The sequence below is a fragment of the Vombatus ursinus genome, unplaced genomic scaffold (genome assembly GCF_900497805.2).
Source record: "Vombatus ursinus unplaced genomic scaffold, bare-nosed wombat genome assembly UNPS02014821.1, whole genome shotgun sequence".
Taxonomy (NCBI): Eukaryota; Metazoa; Chordata; class Mammalia; order Diprotodontia; family Vombatidae; genus Vombatus; species Vombatus ursinus.
Window position 1 is genome coordinate 30510407 of NW_020954599.1, and position 23952 is coordinate 30534358.

The following is a 23952-nucleotide window of genomic DNA, read 5'->3' on the forward strand; positions in this document are numbered from 1 at the left end:
TTATTTGCCTATTCCTGGTCGAGTTCAGCTAAGTAATTTGGCAAATAAGGAAACTGAGGCTCAAAGTGGGTAAGTGACTTGCCAAATCCTTACCATCCCATGTTTTTGTATGTACTAGCTCAGATTTTAAAAAAAAATTTTAAATACAATAAAACTATTTAAAACTATAAAAACCATTCCTAGTTGTGGCCTTAAAAAAAACAGGTGGCAGGCAGGATTTGGCCTGCAAATTATATATCATTGACCACTGGTCTAGACAATCTCTAAGGTCCTTTCCAATTTCAACTATAATTTATGAACCTAATGAACTAGGCAATTTCCAGGGATAGCTGTAAATATGGGGAATGGAGGAAGTCAATTATTTTTAGAACCACCTTAGGAGGAAAATTGGAAATAGAGATTTGGGTAGGAAAAACAGCAGAGCCTTTCTCCCTGACTTCCCAACTAAGAAGGAAGACCTAGCAAGGGGGCATGTTCACACAACTATACACTTGAATGTCAGCCCCTGTGTGTGCTGGGTACTCACAGTCCCAGGCCCTGAAACTATGTGGAGTCAATTCATGAGACCACATGGTGTTTTTCCTCACCTATACCAAACACCTTTAATACAGAAAATTACAAGAATGTCATATGACTCTTTGGTTACCAGGCAAATATATACCTGATGGCCTAATATGCTAATTGTTGGCACCAGCAGCTAACTTTTGAATTATCTTTTTAAAGTCTTGTTTTATGGCTTCTTTCCTTAGATGACTTAAGGAATTAACTGCCAACAGATCTGGGAAGTAGTTTTTAAGGGGAAGGATCTAAGTTATTGCTAATTTAGACTGGAAGACATAGACATTGAATGTTTAAAGGACTTAGTAAAATTACACCTTGATGAAAGCAGAATCTTTGAATTCCAATTAACATGTCAGTAATTATTGATTTAGATTCCATTTAACATAAGTCAATAATAAGTGCCAGATTTAGGCATCTAGCTGGTTCAGTGGATAGAGCGCTGGCCCTGGAGTCAGGAAGAACTGAGTCCAAATCCAGTCTCAGACATTTATAAACCATGTGACACTGGCTGAGTCACTTAACCTGTTTGCCTTAATCCATTGGAAAGGAAACAGCAAACCACTCCAATATCTTTGTCAAGAAAACCCCCATGGATAATATTGGTATACTATGGTCCATGGGGTCACCACGAGTCAGACACAACTGAACAATGTGCCAGGGACTGGGCTAAGCGCTAAGGATACCAAAAAAAAAAGGCCAAAACAGTACCTGGCCTCAAGGAGCTTAAAATCTAAAGGAGGAGACAATATGCAAAAATGCTGGAAAAACAAGATGTAGACAAGAAAAATTATTATAAGGAGATTCATTATGATTTTCCTAGATAGGATTTTTTTTTTCTTAGCTGAATCTAATTCATTTTTCCTAGCTAAAATATTTGACAAAAAGGCACTTGGACTCATACCACTAATTCTAGTTAGTCTGGATTCTACTAAGTCTGCTTGGTCTACTAATTCTACTAAGTCTAGAAAAATACCTTCCTATACCTGATCATAAAGAACTATGTGTTTTTAGTATGATTTTGTTGAATTTTGTTCCCATATGCATTCAAGAAAAACTTTGTTTCTGAAATGGGAATGTATTTCCCTACTAGGGATCATAAAATGTTAGAAATAGAAAGGATCTTATAGATTATCTGTACCAAGGCCCTTAACCATTTTTTTTGTGTTGTGGACCCCTAGGGCTATCTAATGAAACCGGTGGACTCCCAATCAGAATCATGATTTTTCTTTTATAATTTTATCATCATTGAAGGAAATGCTAAATTTTAGTTAGCAGTTAATGAAAATAAAGATGGAATTTTCCCATTCAAGTTCACATACCCCCTGAAATCTATGTCTGGACCTCAGGTTAAGGACCCCGGATCTAGACCAATTTGTTCTCATAGTGGGCAATCTTTTCTCTATACTATGTTTCCAATGCTTCAAACATATCCTTCAGAAATAGTCCGATGTTTTAAAAATTTCCAATATAGTTTTTTTTTTGCTTTTTAAAGCCTTTATTGGATTCAGAAAACCTGCGTTTGAGTCCCACCCTATGATCCAGGATTTATATGTATTACCTATGTGACTTTGGGAAAGCCACTTTTTCCCCACCCTGCCTCAGTTTCCTCATTGGTAACATGAGCGGTCCCTCCCAGGTCTACATCTATTATCCTCTGCTTTGTGATTCCATGTGAGCTATTGTTGTTCTCAGCTCAAAGTTAGATCTACTTTATAAAATATTTCTGTTATTGCTGTGTGTTAAGGTGCACACTATCACAATAATTCATTTGATAGCAGGTCTTGGTACAGTGAGATTCCACTACACTCAAGATTTTTCATTAAATTTCATTTCCAAAATGAAATGAAATCCACACTTACTGTTCTGGCATATACCATTTCTGCTAAAGAAGAAATCCATAGGACAAGAGGATTTAGATCGGGAAGAGACATCGGGGACAAATGATCCCTGACCCCCTAATAATGTACCTGAGTAAGCTGAGGCCTAGAGAAGGGAAACTCACAGATAGTAAATGACAGAGCAAAGGTTTGAAACCAGATCCTAGCGTTCTAAATCCAGAACATTTATTTTGGTTATTCAGCCATTGGATATAAACAAGCTCTAATTTTTTTTTGCTTAATTATTGGCAAACAAGCCAATACATAGCCTACATGATTATCCTGCAGTATACAGAGACAGGGAAGGGCTTCTGAGCACTCATAGAATACAAGTTGTTGTTGTTGTTGTTGTTATTCATTCATTTTTAGACTCTGTGACCCTATTCGGGGTTTTCTTGGCAAAAATATTAGAACAGTTTGCCATTTCCTTCTCCAGGTCATTTTACAGATAAGTAAACTGAGGTAAACAGGGTGAAGTGACTTGCCTAGGGTCACACAGCTAGTAAGTATCTGAGGCCAGATTTGAACTTTACAAGAAGATGAGCCCTCCTGCCTCAAGGCCCAACACTCTATCCAGCTGTCTTCTACAAGTAGAAAATAAGAGCCTAATATGTTTATTATACTATTCTAGGTGCTAAGGGAGACCGAAAGTTTAGGTAAGACAGAGTTGTACTTTCAAGGGGATGATGGCCTAGTAGGGCAATAAGATAGAAACACAGATGGATAAAAAGCACAAAATTGTACGCTGAGTGGATCAGAGCAGAGGTGTAAATGCTCTGCTGGAACTCCTGAGTGCTGCCTGAATATAATTGGGAAATGCTTAACAAAATAAAAACAAAGAGAACAAAACAAAGAGAACATTACGTTTTAGAACTAAGTCAGGATGTGGGATCCTTATGTACAGATTTGTGACCCCCATTTCTATTTGAATTTGATAGTTAGGGAATTCGCAGGAAATAATTCTTTTCAAGATCTAAGGGTGAAAGAAGATCTTTATCTAACTAAGGACTGAAGAAAAGCTTCTTGGAGCGGGTGGCATTTAAGCGGGTCCCTCACCAATGCATAGGAATTTAATAGGTTAATTGTGAAAGAGGGGAGCATTCAGCCATAGGAAACAGCCTTATCATAGATGGAAATGGAAGAGGGTATATTCAACAAATATCATTGATCTTCCTCTTAATAAAGGCTTGTCTCCAAACGAAAAATCAGTGAAATATAGACGATAGTGATGGAAATACTGACCTACCTTAAAAACATGGTATCATTGAATGCTCTTCTGTAGCTTCATGTTTTATTCTGCTAGTCCATATCTTAAATATGTGTATCCATACATAGCTATCTTTTTTTGCAGTATTTATCAACTATATCATTCCATTAAATTATTTCCACAGAGTCCACAGACACATATTCCCAGCATGCCCATTCTCTGGATGGTAGCTCTGCCAGCAGTACGATACCCCTCTACAGATCTTCAGAGGAAGAGAAGAAAGTGACGGTGATTAAAGCCCCCCACTATGCAGGCATCGGGCCAGTAGATGAGTCTGGAATCCCTACAGCAATTAGAACGGTAAGAAAGGCTGGAATTTGCCTCTCCGTCATTGTGAATAGACCCTCACAAAGAAGCAATTGTGAATAGCGGGTTTATTTTTTTTTTGCATTCTTATGCTCTTATATAATGGGGGAATACACTGTGTAAAATCTGTGTGCTCTTGAATACGATGCCGCATGTGGCAGGAGGGAAATGTTGATTGGCAATAATTGGACAGCTTCAACTTTTTCTTTCTCATTATGTACTTGTCAGAGCTATAATTTATAGCATACATTTTCCCTCCCTTTTCACTAATGAGCTTTAGGACTGCCGAGAAAAAATGGAAGAACCAGGAATGCAGGAATGCTTTAGTTCAATTTTATTCCCATGTGCCTTGCTGAGAAGCCAAGAGATTTGTTTCTTGAAATGGATGTGTGTAACCCTGGGTGGGAGGAGGCGTCTGCTGGGAGCTGGTATTTTTGTGAGCTAAAGGGGTGGGAAGGGAGATAGTGACGTTTTATTGTTAGCAATGAGGAACCTCCAACTGCAATAATAGACACATTTTGGTAGACACCATTCTCCTGGCTCCACCCCCCTTCACAATCACAGCTGAGAGCTCTCTGAAGATGATGAGGAATGTGTTTGGTACTTTTTTTTTTTTAATTCTTTAAACTCCAGTGACTCCTTGTTCAAGGCTGTTGGGTTCTTCTGGCTGGTCTCAGCAGCAGCAGCAGGGGTAACTGTGGAAGGCAGTTCCTTGCTTACAAAGTCCATCTGGACAGAAAGTTTGGTGCTACCTGGAGAGAGGAGACCCTAATGACAGCCAGGATGAGAGCCGCAACACCTCTACAGGTGAAATTGGGGGGAGGGGCAGGCCTGGAGCAGTTCTTATACGCACTGTGCCTGCCAGCACCAACATCTAGGGTCATGGGGGTGCCAGAGCTGGTTTGTGGGAACGCAGACCATTCCTAGAAAAGGAATAGATGGAGTTAAGGAATGGGATAGATAAGCAGAAAAAATAACAGTGATAAGATTGGAGCATCCTCAATAACAGCACACTATCTGGTTTTTATTCTCTCTTTTATGGGTCTTTATTGTGTGAAAATTCAATGTATACAGAGAGAGCACTTTTTGATGGAATCTTTAGATAGAAATGCTACAGATTTTTAATCTACAAGTAAATCTTCAAATCTCTTGGTTAAGTTTGAGCAGTCTTTTCAAATAATATATTTCTTTGATTGTAGGTCTGTTTTCTAAGCCTCATGTTGTAATCATCAGTTACCTATATTGGAACTGACGTGTCTCTGTATTAATGAGATGACAGGGAAAAAAAAGAGGTTTAGGGACTGACTGAAATGTCAGATTGATAAGGACGGCATGCTTTCTTCATGTAACTTTATACATGGGTAGATGATCTATAAGTATAGATAGCTACACATAAATACACACCTATGTGTGTGTGCACCCATATTCACATATCTTTATGTCTCTAAGTGTCTAACACTGCATGTAAATAGTGCTATTAGAAGAGAGTAACAAATTCCAATGACACATTCACTAGTGCATGCAGGTCATTGATTCTGATTGACACCTGTGAAGGGTGAGTGTAGATACATTTAGATGTTCCTGGATCTTAATAGCAATCAATTTCTGTTCAGAAAAACTGAGCTCAATGCATTTATGGGAACAGATTTGTCTCCATCTACATTTAAAATGAATAAAAGTTGGTACGATAGATAGCACTGTGTCTGCTTTATGTCCTTATATCAAGAGCTCCACATCTTTCCTGTTTAGCTTTTAAAAACTAAAGTCTAGAATATTGTGGATGTTTAACTAAGAATGCAGTGGTATTAAGTCTGCATAGATTAGCATAGAATATTCTGAAAAGTAGAAAGCAATTCGTCCTCTTGTCTATAGATTGTCAGAGCTATAATTTATAGCATACATTTTCCCTCCCTTTTCACTAATCAGCTCAGAGATCAGAATTTGCCTTTCTTCATAATAGGGATAGGGACTGACCTATGAGTTCATCAGTATAGAGGATTCTCCAGTGAAGAACTCCTCCCCACCCCCCACCCCTCTGCCACCAATGCAGAATGTTGTGTTCTCTGAAATTTGTAGTCTTAGAGTGTTGTCTTGGGTGGTTAAGTGACTCATCCAGGGTCTCACAGCTAGTGGGTGTCAGAGGCCAGACTTGATCTCAAGTAGACTAACGCTATCCTTTAGGCCATACTGCCTCTCTTTCTTCACCATGGAAATGTAGAATGCCTAGGTCCAAATTGCAAGAACTATTTTTTGCATGGTGTTTTGGAAGAAACACTGATGAGTCAGATGTCCTGGCCTCTGTGACCAGCTCGACCACTTTAAGTAGTATAGCCTTAGACAAGTCATTTAAACTGTCCAAGCCCTCAGTTTTCTCATCTGTCCATGGGGATTGTGAAAGCAATAAGCATTTATATACTTTATGCAAGGCATTGTATTATGTAGTTCACAAATATCTTATTTGATTTTCACAACAACCTGGCAAAATTGATGCTGTTATTATCCCCATTTTATAGTTAAGGAAACTGAGGCAGACAGTAGGTAAGTGCCTTGCCAAAGGTCACAGAGCTAGTAAGTGTCTGAGGCCAGATCTGAATTCAGGTGTTCCTGACTCTTAGCCTGGCGCTCTATCCACTGTGCCAACTACTTATCTCGCTGGGAATGTTTTCAGTACTCACCTCATCCAGCACCAGGGGCTTGAGAATATTATATGAGATAGTAAATATAGAAGCACTTTGTAAATTATAAAGTACTATCCGTACAAGAATAAGGAGCCATTATTCTTTACATACTTTATCATGGGCCTTGGAAATTATCCCTGCTTTAAGGAAGGAGTTAAAAGCATCACAGAACATTGGAAATCTTTTCTCTTTTACATCTGTTTCCAAACCTGAGTCACAATCCTAGGGAGGATGTGTAAGTATAGCTTTCTTGCTCAATGTTCAGTCATGCTTCATCTGAGCCAGCGAATGCTTTTTAAAAAATGCATTTTTCATCTTTTCAGTTGCCTCCCAAGGCCATCCATTTAGGAACCAAAGGTTATTAACCTCAGATTCTTCACATTAGCTACTTGACATCAATCACCAACACAATCCTGGACAAAATATGCCTCTGCAATTAGAGCGAGAAGACCTGGATCCCAATCCAAGCTCTGGAATTTACTGTGTGACCTTGAGCACATCACTTATCTGTGGGGCCTCAGTATCCACATCTATGAAATGGGGATATTAACTACCTCAAAAGGGCTGCTCTGAGGACCAGATGAGATGATGAAGCTACACTTTGGTTGGAAGGCAGCATATGGTCCCTATTGTCATCTTTGTATTTCCCCCAGTGACTGATGTATTGTCTTGGCCAGAGCAGCCACTTAATAATGTTTGTGGAATTAATTACCCTGAGAAAACAGTTTTCTGTAAACCCACTCAAAACTTCAAAGCCTCTTGAATATGAAGCTGAAAGAACATTTCAGTAATTTTAACTGAAGAAAAAGAGCTTTTTATTTTTTTTTTCATGAGCCCCAGGATGCTTTGCCTGGGCCTTGACCACAGGGGGAGAAAAAAGAATTCCTAGGACTGAGATTACATGAGATGATGTGATTGAAGCTCCATTTGGCTGCAAGTATCAGGGGATTTGCTTCACATTATTTTTCAAAGCAAACAAATTTTTTTTTTTAAATGCAGACCTTTTCTAACGTCAGCTTGAATATAGCAATTGCTAGACAGTTTTCAAAGCTTGGAGGGAAACAAAAATAAGCCAGAATATATTGGAGGATGGGTTGGGTGGGAAAGTTAGCCAGAGAAATTATGTATGGGTATGCGTTTGCACATGAGTATGCACCATATGCATACAGGAGCATGAGTGCACAAAACAACATTTCCTGTTATTGATGGAAAGTTTATAGGTTATGCTAATGTGAAACTCTGAACCTTAGAGCAGTTTAATAATATTAAAATGTAACTGCCTCATGTTTATAACACTTTTCCTGATAGAAAATCATGGACAGATAGACAAATAGATATCTATCTATCTATCTATCTATCTATCTATCTATCTATATATATATATATATATTTAGAGTATATATATACATATATATGTAGAGAGAGAGAATATATGCTGTATCTGATAATGAATATATCTATTTCTAGATACCTGTTTATCTAGATAGACAGACAGACAGATAGACAGATAGATGACAGATATTATATATTACCAGATAGAGCATTCCTCTGAAACATTTTTGACAGTTCTTACATTTTTAAAGTATAGAGAAGTAAAATCCCTCTTCTTTGTTTTGTTCATTTTACTATCGCACCTAATGCACTCCTTCACAGTAACAGCAGCATAAAAAGGGTTTTGAAAATTCAATTCAACAAGCACTTGTTAGATGCCTATCATGTGCAGAGCACTATGTTCAGAGGAAAATTAAGAGAACCTTTCAGAAAGGAACAGAGGTCTTTCCCAACTCCACAAAAGGTCTGGAGGCTCAGATTTCCCTTTGCCAGCTGACAGCTTTTTCTGGCCTGCCTGTGCTCACCATATAAAGCTACCAGGCTGAGGAGCTGTTCGATCTTGTCTGATGTATGCCCTCCAGAAAAGTGAAGAAATCCCTGTCTGGCAAGATTCTTTTCCATATACAGGGTTGTGAATCGTTTCTTGGGCCTCCTTGTTACAATAAAGTATGACCACAAATCATTCAGGAAACTTTTTAAGCACAAGGTTCCCCTTGATCCGTATGTTACATAATATCAAACATGTAAATAAAATGACAAAGAAAAACATTATCTTAGGACCAATTAATATATACTTAAAGGCATGTGACCTATGATTTTGTATGGATCTACGAAGTAATAGCTAAACCTTTACAGGGATCTTTGAACTTGCTTTTCAAAATGTTTTTATAACTATATTCCAAAGTGATTAGTTTCTTTTTTAATCCAAGGTATTTTTTTATGTACATTTAAAAACATTATTCTGAGAAGGTGTCCAGAGCCTTTGCCAGATTGCCAAAAGGGTCTATGACATAAAAAAGGTATCAGGAGAAACCCCTGATCCTTGACATCACTTTCACCCTCATTTTTCCCTGGGGTTACCATCATTTGGCTAACAACTCATTTAATAAAACTATCTTTCACTCATTTATCATGGTAAGAGTTTAACACGAATCAGGACTTGGCCAGCTACACAGATGGTTAGGCATATGATCCTTAATGTCCACATACATCCTGGGAGTCTTAGAACCCCTAGGATGTGAGAGTTTGAAGTACTCTTAGAGACCAAATCATCTAATCCAATTAATTTTCTTTGACATATGATGAAACTGAGCCCAGAGAAATGAAATCACTTATACAAGGTCACATAGAAAATGACAGAACTTAGGTAAATCACATGTCTGTTGTCTCTTAGATTCACATAAACTGAGAAAAAGATATATTTTTGAACATATATTTTGAACTCTAGGTTAACTAGAGTTAGCCTAGTTTTATGGCTTTTTAATTCATTATCTTTATTCTCGGTTACCAAACTACATGGATGATTCTCACAGACATATGACTGCAATATCCTATGTCTATTCCTTCAACAATTGTATTTAATTAGCCCCAAACATAAAGGGTTTCTTTTAGGAGCTGAGGAAGCTACAAAGATGAATAAAATGAGTTAGACCCTTGCTTTCAACAGTCTTAGGCTAAAAACTCAACAGCAATTTATGTTTAAAAGTATTGGCAGTGGTGTTTTTTTTTTTTTAATGCCTACTTAGATAGTGTGCTGAAGGCAAGGCTTCCCATAGCTGAGATAGTTTAGACCCCACCCCCACCCTGCCCCACTCCTCCATGTTTGCAGGGCAGCATAATGGTTAAAAAGTGGGCATTATTTAACTCTGAAGACAGTTCCCTGACCTGAGGTAGTGCGCAATAAATGTCCTGCTATAAATGATTTATGGGCAGAAATCTGTTCTTATTGGTTCATACCGTCCTTGTAGGAGTGCAGTTATCAGTTTGTCCTCCCCAGACTCACTTTTGTTTAAATTTTTTTTATTTTTTTTTAATAAAATAAATTTACTTAACAGCCATTTACCTAAAAGTAAAGTGGAAAGGATATTCAGCAAGGACCCAGCATTCATTCAGCCAAGTACAGGTCCCCTTGCCTCTATAGGGAGGCACATTGTTGGTCAGCAGCAGGAATTCCCAAATCCATTCTGCTCTGGGTTTTTTATACCTTAGTTAACCTAAAACTATGTCAATGGTCATTTGGAGCCTTGGACAAATTAAGTCTCAAGGATTGTTTCATTTTGGGGGGGGGGGGAACTAACAGTTTACATGAAATAGATCTCCGTTCATGTTGCTAGTGAAACCCTTAGGTCCAGACTCAGTTTTTTAAAAAATTAATTAATTTATTTTTAGTTTTCAACATTCACTTTTATAAGATTTCGAGTTCTAAATTTTCCCCCCTCCACAAGATGGCATGCAATCTGATATAGGCCACACATGCATGATCATATTAAACATATTTCTATGTTAGTCATGTTGTGAAAGAAGAATCAGAACAAAAGGGAAAAACCATGAGAAAGAAAATAAAAAACAACAAAAAAAAAGAGAAAATAGTATGCTTTGATCTACATTCAGACTCCACAGTTCTTTCTCTGGATATGGATAGCATTTTCCATCATGAGAGTTTTGGAATTGTCTTAGACATTGCTCAGAAGAGCTAAATCTAACAAAGCTGGTCATCGCACAGTGTTGCTGTTACTGTGTACAATGTTCTCCTGGTTAGACTCACTTCACTCAGCATCAGATCATGTAAGTCTTTCCAGGTTTTTCTGAAATCTGCCTGCTCACCATTTCTTTTGAAACAATAGTATTCCATTACATTCATATACCACAACTTGTTCAGCCATTCCCCAGTTGATGGGCATCCCCTTAATTTTCAATTGTTTGTCACCACAAAAAGACCTGCTATAAATATTTTTGTTTACGTGAGCCAGACTCAGTTATGGTAAGAACTGTAGCATGTACACATCATAAAATGGTGCCTAATTGACCTATGACTTGAGAGGAAGGATCACATTTACAAAAAGCTAGATCATGTGGCTGCATGAAAGAACTGATCAGTTATCATTGGAGGGTCCAACCAAATGGGACTGTATGTCAGAGCTATTTCTGCTAACAAAAGGGATGAAAGACAAAATCAGAATGTTGAGGGTGAATGTACTTTGATTATTTGTATGTCATATCATCTTTGATCCTACGGCCCCAGACTTAAATATTGAAAATTGTGTTTTACAGACAGTTGACAGACCAAAGGACTGGTACAAGACTATGTTCAAGCAAATCCATATGGTTCACAAACCTGGTATGTTTGCTTTAGCAATCTAGCCCCCTACCCTCACTTTACAGAGTAAACTGAGGCAAGTATCTTGCCTATGGACACATAAGTAGTAAGTGGTTGACAGAATTTGAATCTATATTCTCTAACTCCAATCAACCTTTCTACTATCCACAATTCCTAGTGCTTTTAGGGAAAACATGTTTCACTTGGGCAAGATAGGAAATTTTTTTTGCAGTTTTTTTTTCCTCTAGGACCCTCCTAATTCCCGCATTCCTCTTGTGATAGGAGCCCCAAACCCCTAGGTATGCAGTTCCCACATATTGACTTTGATTGTGGTGATCCCAAACTGCTCATCCAGAGCATCATTCTGTGTCCTAAATCATAAATCTCACTAGCTTTTAATGAATCAGCTTTAAAACTGTTCCTTTTTATGAGAACTTGCGGGACAGAGTATAGTTTAAAGCTGTCTGCTTCTGCTGCTGCTGCTGCTAGGGTATCTTGAAGGCCCTTAAAAGGAGGAAAACAGCGTCCAGAATGGGAATGAGTGAGAGAGAGAGACGTTGTAATGAAGAGGAAAGATAAGACCAATAAACCATGTAGAGTAAACACCTACCTGATGCCTAAAACTGAGATGGTATAGCTTTGAAACAGAAAAGAGAGGCTTTAAAAAGTAGGGCACCATATTCCTACTGTTGCCTCATATTTCTATTTGACAGGCAGGATGGGTAGCAGATGAGTGCTAGATGTGGAATCCAGAAACATGAGTTTGATTCCTGTCTCAGACACTAGTTACATGATCATGGGCAAATGCTTTAAATTTCTCAGTCTCTCTTTCCCAAACTGTAAAATGGGGATGATCCTGCTTGCACTATACAACTCACGGGGTTGTTATGCACAAAGCACTTTGAAAACCTTAAGATATAGAAATGCATGTTATTATTATTAAAGACCAGTAGCCTCAGTGAGAGAGGTACTATGCTGCCATAACATTTCTGTCTTGTTTTCCAGATGATGATGCAGACATGTATCACACTCCGTATACATATAATGCAGGTAAGACTTGTTTCTTCATTTTTTTTTGTTTGCTTTTAGGCAATTGGGGTTAAGTGACTTGCCCAGGGTCACACAGTAAGTGTCAAGTGTTTGGTCTGAGGCCAGATTTGAACTCAGGTCCTCCTGACTTCAGGGCCAGTGCTCTATCCACTGTGCCACTTAGCTGCACCAGCTTGTTTCTTCATTTTTGAAGAATGTTTTGTTAGTTTCAATGAGGCTTAGTTTAAAAAAAAACCCATATAATTTCCTGCCTTTTTTGTTTCTTAATTCCTGATATACTTTTTTATTATTCTGCTTGACTTTAATTCTAGGGGTGGGGGAAAATAATGCCTTACATATGCTTCTTAATGAAAACACAACAAAAGAATTAACCTTTTTTTCATGAAAATCAGGTTATTTCTCGGGTACCTCATTTATTCTCACTGTTGGTTTATACTGTTCAGCAGTGTTTATCTAAAGTATGAAGGATCATGTGAATGAATGCAGTGTCATCGGGGTACAGAAGATAAAGCTCTCCAATCCGGAAAGAGGGTGAACAGGATTTCAGAATGTTCTTTAGATATACTTTGTGAGGACAAGTCAAACAGAGTGTATTGTGACCTTTTTCATGCTTTCTTCCAAATGCAGCCATTCATTAAAAAGAAATCCCATTTTGCTGGTATCACTTGTGACTCATACTTGCCAGAATTTTTCCTAAGAATGCTGCCTGGAGAACTCTTCCTTTATATTTTATTAAGCAATCTGCTTTCTTGAGAAGGTCCCTAAATAGGTTTTCTTTGGCCCCAGCCTCGATAGCAACCTTTATCCACCCGACTCCCATTTTCTTTTTCAGCTTAATTGAAACAAGGCCATGATGCCTCCTACCCACCAGCTCCCAAGGCCAAGGTGTCTCTCCCTCTTCTCAGCTCCTTCTATATCAAAGATAGACAATCTTTGATGCACTTCTCATGTTTAGTCAGGTTTTTGTGTCCGGGTCTCATATCTCCTGCCAGACAACAAACTTCTTGAGGGCAGAGACTTTTTCTTTTCTCTCTCCGTGCCAAGCACAATACTGCAGACCTAGCAGATGCTCAACAGGTGTTTATTGCACTGAGAATGGTGCCTCTTTTGGCCAATATAATGAACTTGGTTGACCCTGGGTGTGAGGAACATGTATTTCTCATTTGAAAAGAGTAGAAAAGTCTTTTTCAGTTCCTTAATTTTATTTTCATGCTGAATTTATATTATTTATAATGGGTTAAATACTTGCAGGGCAGGTAGGTGGTCCAGTGAATAAGATGCCAGCCCTTGAGTCAGGATGACCCATCTTCCTGGGTTCAAATCCAGCCTCAGACACTCATTAGCTGTGTGATGCTGGGCAAATCACTTAACCCTGTTTGCCTTAATTTGCTCACTGTAAAATGAGCTAGAGAAGGAAACAGCAAACCACTCTAGCATGTTTGCCAACAAAACCCCAAATGGGATTGCAAAGAGTCAGACACAAGTGAACCAACTCAACAACAAATATGCCTGCAGAGAGAAATGGAGCCACAGGACACACATCATTACTGTTCTGTATGCTCAGGATCATAAGATTATAGAGGTAGAACTGGGCAGGACCTCAGAAACCATGTAGTCTAACTTCTTTCTACAGGTGAGGGAACTGAGGCAAGTTAAGGGACTTACCCAGGGTCATACAGGTAATAAATGTCTGAGGCAAGATTCATACCCAGGGCTTTCTGACTCCAAGTTCAGTGCTCAATACACACCATCCTATTTGTTGCAGAAGCTTGTTCAGAGGGAATAGTTAGGGGTTATGCTTCATACCAGAAATCTTCCAGGGGAATGCATGTTCTGCTTCTTTCCTTCTGTAACTCAGGAGCACTACAGCTAAGTCCTATCCAGGGTATCCCTGCCAAGAGATATTGCATTCTTATCAGCAGAGGATGTGTGTATAGTGGCATGGCACAAAGTCTCAGGAAGAAATCTTAAATAAAATTAAATGGGGCCTACAAGGAGAGAGGGTAGCTAGGTGGTGCAGTAGATACAGCACCAAGCCAGGAGTCAGGAAGACCTGGGTTCAAATCTGGCTTCAGACACTTAGTAGCTATGTGACCCTGAGCAAGTCCCTTAACCCTGTTTGCCTCAGTACCTCATCTGTAAAATGAGCTGGAAAAGGAAATAGCAATCACTCCAGTCTTTTTGCCAAGAAAACCCCAAATGGGGTCACAAAGAGCAGGACATGTGAAACAACTGAACAACAACAAAAAGGAGAGAAATAGTGGGCAACTAAGAAAAAAAAGAATAATGTTTAAAAACTGAAACTATGATTTACAGAAACCAATCATACAATAGTATTTATTTGTTTTGTACAGAATTTGCTTCTTCACTTTTTCTCTTCTTTCCCCCTGGAATTCCTTTTAGTCCTCCCCTCCAAGAATCTGACTCCAATGCATATAACCATACCCAGTCCAAGTACTATTTTGTGAAGCCTGGACCTCATCACCTCCAAACTCATAGTGATTACTCACTCCCTCCTCTCAACTTCAGTCACACCTGTTAATATCTCTTGTCACTGGACCAAAATGCCTGTAAGGGAATCCTTAGCATAAAGGGGTAAAGGTTGGAGCCCTCACAATAGATCCACAAGCATTTATGATCTTTCTCCTATTGTCTCAACCATATCAATAAGCCAAACAAAACTCCTACCACCAATTACTTGGTGTGTGTGTATACATACATACATACACACATACATATAACATATATATGTATATTTATGTAATTTTCTAAATACATGTTTTTTTTCCTAAATAATATAATCTCTTTGAGGGCAGGTTCTACTTTATATTCCAGGTGTCTAGCACTGTGCCTTGTATACACTAGGTCCTTAATAGATGCTCATCGACTGTATGGATGTTATTTCTACAGTTTACAAGTACTTACTGTAAATGACTTGGTATCATTAGGCTTTTTTTTTCTTTAATTGTCTCTCTAACTAGACTGGAATCTTCTTGGAAGCTTACGTCTTTGTTCTTATACCCAGCATGCTTACCACAGTTTCTTACACTACAACTTATTGATTTATTACATTTTCATTAGCGTATTAATGTTTGCCTATAAATAGATGATTCTAAAATGTTTATGGAGGTTTGAAATAAATACCTCCCATTACATTTACTTTTATCATTTTACCCTATATTAAAAAGATTTGCTGAATGAAAGTGAATTTCATCCTGGCTCCTCTCTAAATTATTTCATATGCTAAATTAGTGAATATGAATAATTATGATGTTATGGTATTCTGTGCATCTGTATAAAATGTTAGAGCAATTATATCATTGTATATTCATTTTATACAGATGCACAGAATATCTTAACACTGTAATAATTTAAATGTGGCTAAATTTAAAATATACAGAAATTCAGAGGGGAGAGAGTATCCAGATAAAATTTGTATTTGTTAAGGAAAGAAGAGGTATATAAAGAAAACATCCGTAATTTTAAGAAATAAGGAGGCAGAGGGACTAGTGGATAGAGAGTTGGTCTTTAAATCAGTAAGACCCAGGTGCAATACTGGGACTGTGTGACCCTGGGCAAGTCATTTAACCTCTCAGTATACCAATTAGCTCTCAAAGACATTAAGTTACAGAACAAGGACCAATCTGCATTGATAGAGGTGTTTCTTACCCCGGAGTTCCCTCTACCAATAAAATCATAGGTCTAGTTCCTATCCCCTATATAAATACATGTACATATCCTTATTAATTACTTATTCTCCATCAGCTTAGCCTATGTGTACTCCTTCCACCAATTTAGATTGTAATCTTTCCTTGCCTCCTTAAATTACTATTTTTAACCACAGTAATGAAACCATTGCCTTATTTATGACCCTTATGGGCAGACCCTCCTCACTCAGTTGGGCTGGTTCTGTCACTGTCCCAGCCTTCTAAACCAACTTACAGTGCATATAAGAGAAATGATCGTTAATAACTAATGATGAGGGGAGATTCAGAGTTCTCCCTTTTCTCTATCCTCATTTCAAGACCTCAGTCTCTCAAGGTTGAGCTAACCCCCTCTATTGGATCCCACCCTTTCAATATAGTCAGTCAGCAAGCTTCTGCTGCCCTTGCCAAGCTCCATGTCACAGGGAGGCATCAGAGGAGCCTTACCAATTATAATATTTAGGTGTAATAATTATTATAGTTATAATATATAATTATATATTATATTAGGTATATTGCTATATATTTATATAAAAATATATGTAATTATCATAACTAATTTTTGGTAATTGGCACTATTGAGGATTGTTTTGTAAGTGGTGAAAATGCATACCTTTTACAATTCATTTCTATTTTCTTTCCCCACAGGCCTTCCTAGTGCTCCCTACATGACTCAGTCCCATCCTGCTGCAAAGATGCAAACATACAGACCTCTTTCCAAAAGTCTCTCTGACAATGGTGGTGAAGCCTTTAAGGATTCCTCTTCTCCTCTGCCTCCTCCACATATCCCACCTCCAGTTCCACCACTTAGGCCCAGAGACAGGTCTTCCACAGAAAAGTAAGGAGTTCTCCAAAAAAGTAGTATGGTCAGTTGTATCCTAAAGCTGTCTGTGGCCCTGGGGCCCCAGCTAAGAAAGAACCCTAACCTTTCACATAGGGCGGTGGTAAAATTGTATCAGTTAGTGTGCAAAACTGAATCTGTTTCTTTATTGATCACATAGACAATTCTCCCAGAAGCTTGGATTACTTGTCTAATGGTGAGCTTAGTGAATTGTTACAGTAAGTGTTATTTATCCACCACATATGAGTGAATAAAGCACTATATTCCTGCTGATTCACCACAGGTTCAGGTCTATTACTAGCTCAAAGTAAGTATATATATATGTATAAACAGGTGGGTATTCTTCTTAAAATATTTAACCTTCTTTTAACACTCATGGGGTATAGAAAACTCCTGTGGTCTGTGGGGAGATCTGCCTCAGTTGAGAACGGGACTTTAAAGAAACCTGAACAAAATATCTCTTTGGTTCTCCTTTTTGAAATTCACATGATGAATAAGAATAATGGAAATTTCCCTCTTTGGTACTAAGATGATAATTTTTAAGATCCTTAGAGAAAGAGATAAAAATAGGGACTATACTTGAGTTGTTATTGGTATAGGAAACCCCTCTACTGGTGCAAGTTGACTGCTTCGCTGCATTATCTAGTCTTGGGGCCTGATTCTCTTCTGATCATATATATTCTTGATGATTTATTTTGTGTTTCTTCTTGCACATAAGAAATTGTTGGGGATATGCTAACGGAAGTAGGATTAGAGATATAGAAAGAGACACACACATACATGCTGTTAACGTGGGCTCTGTAATGACTACACCAACCTGTCAGAGTCACTTAACAGCTAGCCAATCAGAAAGGTGAGGGGGCTGTGATTGGCTAGTTACTGTGCACCTCTGACAGCTTGGTGTAGTCATTACAGAGCTCATGTTAACAATGCATAAGTATAAAACTACATATAAAATAAGGAACATAATAATGCCTATCTCCTAGAGTTATTGTGAGGATAAAATGAGATGATAATGGCAAAGCACTTAGCATAGTGCCTGGCACATAGTAGGCATTGTATGACTTCCATAAATAGGATAACCAAACAAGGACATGTAAGTAGCTTAGATGAAGTTTGTGTCTTATTTGACCCCATGATATACTTTGGTGTATACACATCAGTGGTGCCTCACCTAAAGGTAACCAGGTGGGTCAGTGCCTGGAGAAGTAAACTTGGAATCAGGAAGACTTGAGTTTCAGTCCTCCCTCAGACGCTTCAGCTGTGTGACCCTGGGCAAGTTAATTAACCCCTCTGTGAAGCTAAGAATAATAATACCTACCTCACAGGGTCATAGTGGGAACCAAATGAGATGACATTTGTAAAAGTACTTTGCAAATCCTAAAATTCTATATAAAGGTCAATATCATCATCATCATCATCATTACTACTCATGATTCAATAAATACCCAATGATCCAAGTTTGGTTACTACTTACCCTGGTGTAGATTGCACTTTATCCTGTGTAGTTCTTATCAATATCTTTCCTGTGATGTAGGTAACATGCGTTTTTATTATTCCCATTTTTCAGATGACCAACTAGAGCTCAGAGTGGCTTTGTCCAGCGTCACCCAATCAGTAAATGAACATTCTGGTATAACATTGGACCTGGAGTCAGAAAAACCTGAGTTCAAATCTGACCTCAGATACTTACTGTTTCTTTGACCCTGGGCAAGTCACTTAACCTCTTTCTGTTTCGGTTTCCTCAACTGCAAAATGGGAATAATGTCTAGCATATAGTAGGCACTTAATAAATGCTGCCTTTCTTCCCTCCTCACTTCCAGCTTTTCTTCTCCTTCTCTCCTCCCCTCCCTCTTCCCCTCCTTCCTTCTACCTAGTACGGTATTATTTCTTTTTGTTGTCATTCAGTCATATTTCAGTCATGTGTCTGATTCTTTGTGATCCCATTTGGGTTTGTTTCTTTTTGCAAAGATACAGGAGTAGTTTGCCATTTCCTTCTCCAGCTCATTTTACAGATGAGGAAACTGAGGTAAACAGGTTTAAGTGACTTGCCCTGGGTCACACAGCCAGCAAGTGTCTGATGCTGGATTTGAAATCAGAAAGAGGAGTGTTCCTGGCTGTAGGCCCAGAGCTCTATTGACTGTGCCACTTAGGTGCCCAGTATTTTTTTCTTTTATGTCATATTAATTAAGAACCTCTTCCCTTTATTAGTGAAAGTCTCAAATCATAGCTCTAGATCAGATCCTCAGGTCTACCCAGTTCTACCCCTCCCCACCAAAACCCTCAGCCTCACCCTCATTTGGGGAAACTAATAGAGAGACTGAGACCCAGAGAGAATAAGGGACTCTCCTCAGGTCCCACAGGTAAGGAGTATCAGGTGAGATTTGAACCCAGGTCCAGGGCAATGGAAAAAGTTCTAGATCTCAGACTAGGAGAAGTGGGTTCCAGGCTTAGTTCTTTCATCTACTGTCTGTGTGTCCATGGACAAGTACCTCAAATTCTTAGTGCCTCAGTTTCCTCATGCCTAAAATGGGAAAAACAATTCTTGTATTACCTAACTCACCAGATTCTTTGGAGAACATACTTTAGAGACCATATCACTATATAAATATGTTATTATTTTTTCCTTTTGAAGTGTCTTCATCAGTGCTAAAGGTCCCGATGGTTCCTAGGTAACATACACAGTGACACATATTTGACTTGGGTTTTTATATATGACCCCTGAGAAGGGTTTCAAATTTTACACAGCTTGTTTCTACATGGAGCTAAGTGGTACCTGTGTATTTTTTATAGAAATGGAAACTATTTTTTTTCAAAAGGGGTTGAGGGGGACAAATTAAATCTAGTAGGTGCATTTAGTACATGCCAGTTCCCATCTAGGTTACTTCTCATCACAGGCTGGCAGGGGAAGCTGACATCAACTTACAGAGGCCAAGGGCCTTCCTCTTTCAGATGGATGCTCATTCTAAACCCAAGCACAAAGTGAAAGGATTAGCTCTCTCCATAGTTCCCTAGGGGGCCTTCCAATATACTCAATTCAGCAACCTCTGAGTGGAGGTTTTTGCTTCAGCAGTAGAAAATACTTGTAAGAAAAAAAATATAGAAAAATATTACCCCAAATAAAAGACCTTGGGGAAAATCTTTATTGTTTCTGTTGAATGAAAACATAAATGTGGCATTTTTCTGTTGACTTTTCTCTCTATATGATGATTCTGAATCTTCGCTAACAGTAATTTGAAATTATACACTATGTCTTTGACTACTAAACAGAGCTTCTTCCGTTACACTGAACACAGGGAATTAATTTAATATAGTCCTTTGGGTTTTTTTTTATTCCTAGGCATGACTGGGATCCACCAGACAGAAAAGTGGACACACGAAAATTTCGTTCTGAACCAAGGAGTATTTTTGAATATGAACCTGGGAAGTCATCAATTCTTCAGCATGAGAGACCGGTAAGCATTCCATATCAGACACTAGTTTTGACTTCCCAGGTACCAAAAAGATCATGAATTTTCAAGTCTTTTTCATCTTTTGCCATGAAAATGATTAATTTTTGCATTAGTTAAAAATCACCTCATTATCTCATAGTCATTTGAACAGCTTGTCTTAATTACATTTAAATGGTGCGACTCTTCATTTGCCACATGTTTATAGAAACTTCATCTGCATCAGTTGTCAAGCCATATTTATTTATTAATGAGAGAAAAAGTGTAGATTTTACCTCTTATGAGTTATTTCAGAAAGAAGCAACCTGACTGTGTGCATATGTATGCATGTATGTATATGCCTATGTATGTATATGTAGATAGATACACATATATGAACTGTGTATCTTAACCTTGATAGATTGTACACTGAGGCCTCACTGGGGTTGTACTTGTAGAACAGCAATTGAATAAAGCAGCAGAGAATAAACCAGGATCTACAACAGTTGCAATACCTAGAAGATTAAAAAAAAAAAAAAAGATCTCAGAACCACAGTCCAGAATTGGGGGTCTGGGGCCAATTGTGTGAAAATCACTCTTTCATCCATTGTGTCATATGGGCATTGACTTTTTCTCAACGTAGCTTCCTTTCTGTCCATCTGTTTCACGACATTTATTTGGCTCTGTTGAAGTGAATTTCTTAGATGCCTTTTTTTATCAGCTCTTAACAAATCCTTCCCCTTCGTGTGCACAGACAAAAAGCTTCCTGATTAGTTGTCAGTTTGGTGAGTCAGAATTATTTTTAACCTTGCCTTATTTTAACATTCTCTCTAACTTGATGCAGGCAAACACAGGCAGGAGAAAGAAACCAACATTTGGAACCACTTAATGCCATTTATCAGAGCAGATTATGGGTAAAATTGTAAAGTAGGATTATTTTTGCCTTTGATGCCCGCATTCTGCCTTCCCAGAGGAGTTCTCTCCCACCCTGCCGTAATGGTCCATCATTTCTACCCAACCCTCTGCTATGTATATGATATGTGTGTGATTCCTATTCCTTCCTCCTGTCAAAAACTACTTTTAGAGGAAAGGACCTGATATGCTATATATACCTTAGTATGAATTGAAAGCAACATCTTGTCTTTTTCAGAAATATTTACACCTTCCACTTTATGTCATACCTTTAAAACATCGCAGACACAAGGGCAGCTAGGCGGTGCAGTGGATAGAGCACCAGCCCTGGAATCAGGAGGACCTGAGTTCAAATCTGGTCTTATACTAGACACTTGACACGTGCTAGCTATGTGACCCTAGGCAAGTCCCTTACTCCCAATTGCCTCGCAAAAAGAAAAAAAAAAAGTCTCAGGCATCTGTGAATTTGGAGACTTTTTAAAAATTGAAACCTTGAATATAATTAAATTAAACAAACATATTTAGCACCTTCTAAGTGCAAGTTATTGTCTTAGGTACCGGGGATGCAGAGGCAAAATGAGTCAGTCTCTGTCTTCAAGGAGTTTACTAAGAAAAGTTTTATGAATTCAGGGGGTTTTTGAATTATTATTATTATTATTATTAAATTTTACAATTTGTTTTGAAAATGCTTCGAGACCAGAGTCTTATATGTCCTAGTTTTTTGTTGATTGAGTTCAGTATTTGAGAGTGTATGGTTCCGGTAAAGCATGTCTAATAAAACTAACAAAAGCCTGAAGAATGTTTTTACTTCTTAGTCTCCTTGGATTATGAAGCATCAACAAATAAGTAATCTGTCTTCAGGAACTGTGGGACCATACCATTTTAAGAACAGATTATAATTGCACTGATGAGTGCATTGGCCTGCATTGTAAATTTAAATTGCACACATTAGATTTAGAGACAGAATAGGAAAAGGGTAGTGGAGGTCCAGAGACCTTTACGTTTGCTAAAACTGAATAATTGGTTTGGACCATTTTGTCCCTTCTGCTGGAAAGTAGATGTTGCCATCTCTTGGCTTTGCAAAATAAAGAATTTCCGTTAAAAATAAGAATCACTCAAACTGAACTAATTATGGTTCTAATAATGCATGCAGATATGTGATGCTGAAATAGCATCAAGATTTTTTCATTATCCTAGTGTGGTGGAATAGGACTAATGCTCGCCTTTTATCAGGCTTTTGCTTTATGTTATTGGTAAACTGAGTGGAGTGTTGGTGAGTTGATCTTATAGATGGGCAGAGTAGGTAGCTATGTCTACCATATAAATTGAATGGCACCAGGAAGGGTCCTTTACCTCAAAACATCTCTCCCACTGGAACTGCTGAGGTGCCTGATGCTCCCATATCACCCCTTTCTTTGTTTATGCTGTTCACTTTGGAATTTCCTCCCAGCCACAATTACTCATTGGCTTCCTGTCCTTTAAAATGCCATCCATGTGCTACCTTTTCCATGAGCCACACCCTCCTATTCACTGCTTCCCTTCCCCCTCACCTAGCACTCAGTGCTTTCTTTGTCATTATAATTTGCTTCTCATTTAATAGTGTTTCATAGCTCTCTGGCTGACGTCTTATCCCTCTGGATATTTCATGAGAGTGGGCTTGTTTTCTACATCCATGTCTCTCCCCCAGTGACTAGCATAGTACTTTTCTCATAGAAGCACATAGTGCTTCAGAAATTACGCTGATACATATAACATGTCCACAAATAAGGTGTTAATATTAACAAGGGGGGTATAATTTTCCCATTTTTTTGAAGGATTTGGAATGTGGAAATGGTAATAGAAAGAATTTTCTTCATAATTTTTTTAAATGCTGTTTGCCAATTCTTAGGAGATTATATTATCATAGAGTCCCTGCGATAACTGTAACTTTGCAGAATGACTATAGTGTTGCTCATATATTATGCAGCACAAATACTAACAAAAATAATAACTGTGTGAATGCTTTATTTTCAAATCTCACTTGTTTACAGAAAGAAATGGAAAATTTTACCATGCCTTTATATGATAATTAGAACAAGGAATTTGTGTACATTTTAAATGACATATAATAACAATAATAAAAGCTAGCATGTATATAGTCCTTTATAGTTTACCAAGCACTTTACAGATGTTATTTAATTTATCTGTACAATGCTGGGAGGTAGGTACTAATATTGATTCCCTTTTACAGATGCAGAAATTGAGGCAGACAGCGGAAAAGTGACTTGCCCAAAGGTCAATAAATGTCTGAGGCAGGATTTGAACTTAGGTCTTCCTGACTCCAAGTCTAGCTTTATCCACTGCATTGCTTAGCTCCCTGTGACTAAATTAAGAAGTATATTACATATACTATATCAGATAGCTACTACAGCATCTGTAATTATATGCATTTTCCTATCATTAATTTATCTTTATCAGCTTGTAAGGTGAGTGTGTGTGTGTGTGTGTGTGCATGTGTGCGCACGTGTGCGTGTGTATATACATGCACACACACATATATGCTTATATATACATTTATATACATACGCATACATACACACATGTGTGTATGTGTGTGTGTGTATATATATGTGTATATGTGTGTGTGTGTGTATGTGTGTGTGTGTATATATATATATATATATATATATATATATATATA

General features: G+C 38.1%; 1 protein-coding gene across 7 annotated transcripts in view; it reads left to right on the forward strand.

Moving 5' to 3' along the window:
- The window catches only part of SORBS2 (sorbin and SH3 domain containing 2), a 135656-nt gene that overhangs the window by 35685 nt on the left and 76019 nt on the right, over nt 1–23952 (forward strand). For 5 of the 7 annotated variants that reach the window (XM_027837368.1, XM_027837370.1, XM_027837372.1 and 2 more), the window contains 5 exons: nt 3830–4005; nt 11292–11358; nt 12343–12387; nt 16740–16929; nt 20273–20387. In XM_027837368.1, coding sequence (XP_027693169.1) covers nt 3830–4005; nt 11292–11358; nt 12343–12387; nt 16740–16929; nt 20273–20387 — 593 coding nt within the window. Of the gene's footprint in view, nt 1–3829; nt 4006–4527; nt 4819–11291; nt 11359–12342; nt 12388–16739; nt 16930–20272; nt 20388–23952 lie in introns of those variants that run through there. The other 2 variants (XM_027837374.1, XM_027837371.1) reach the window with 2 other exon arrangements.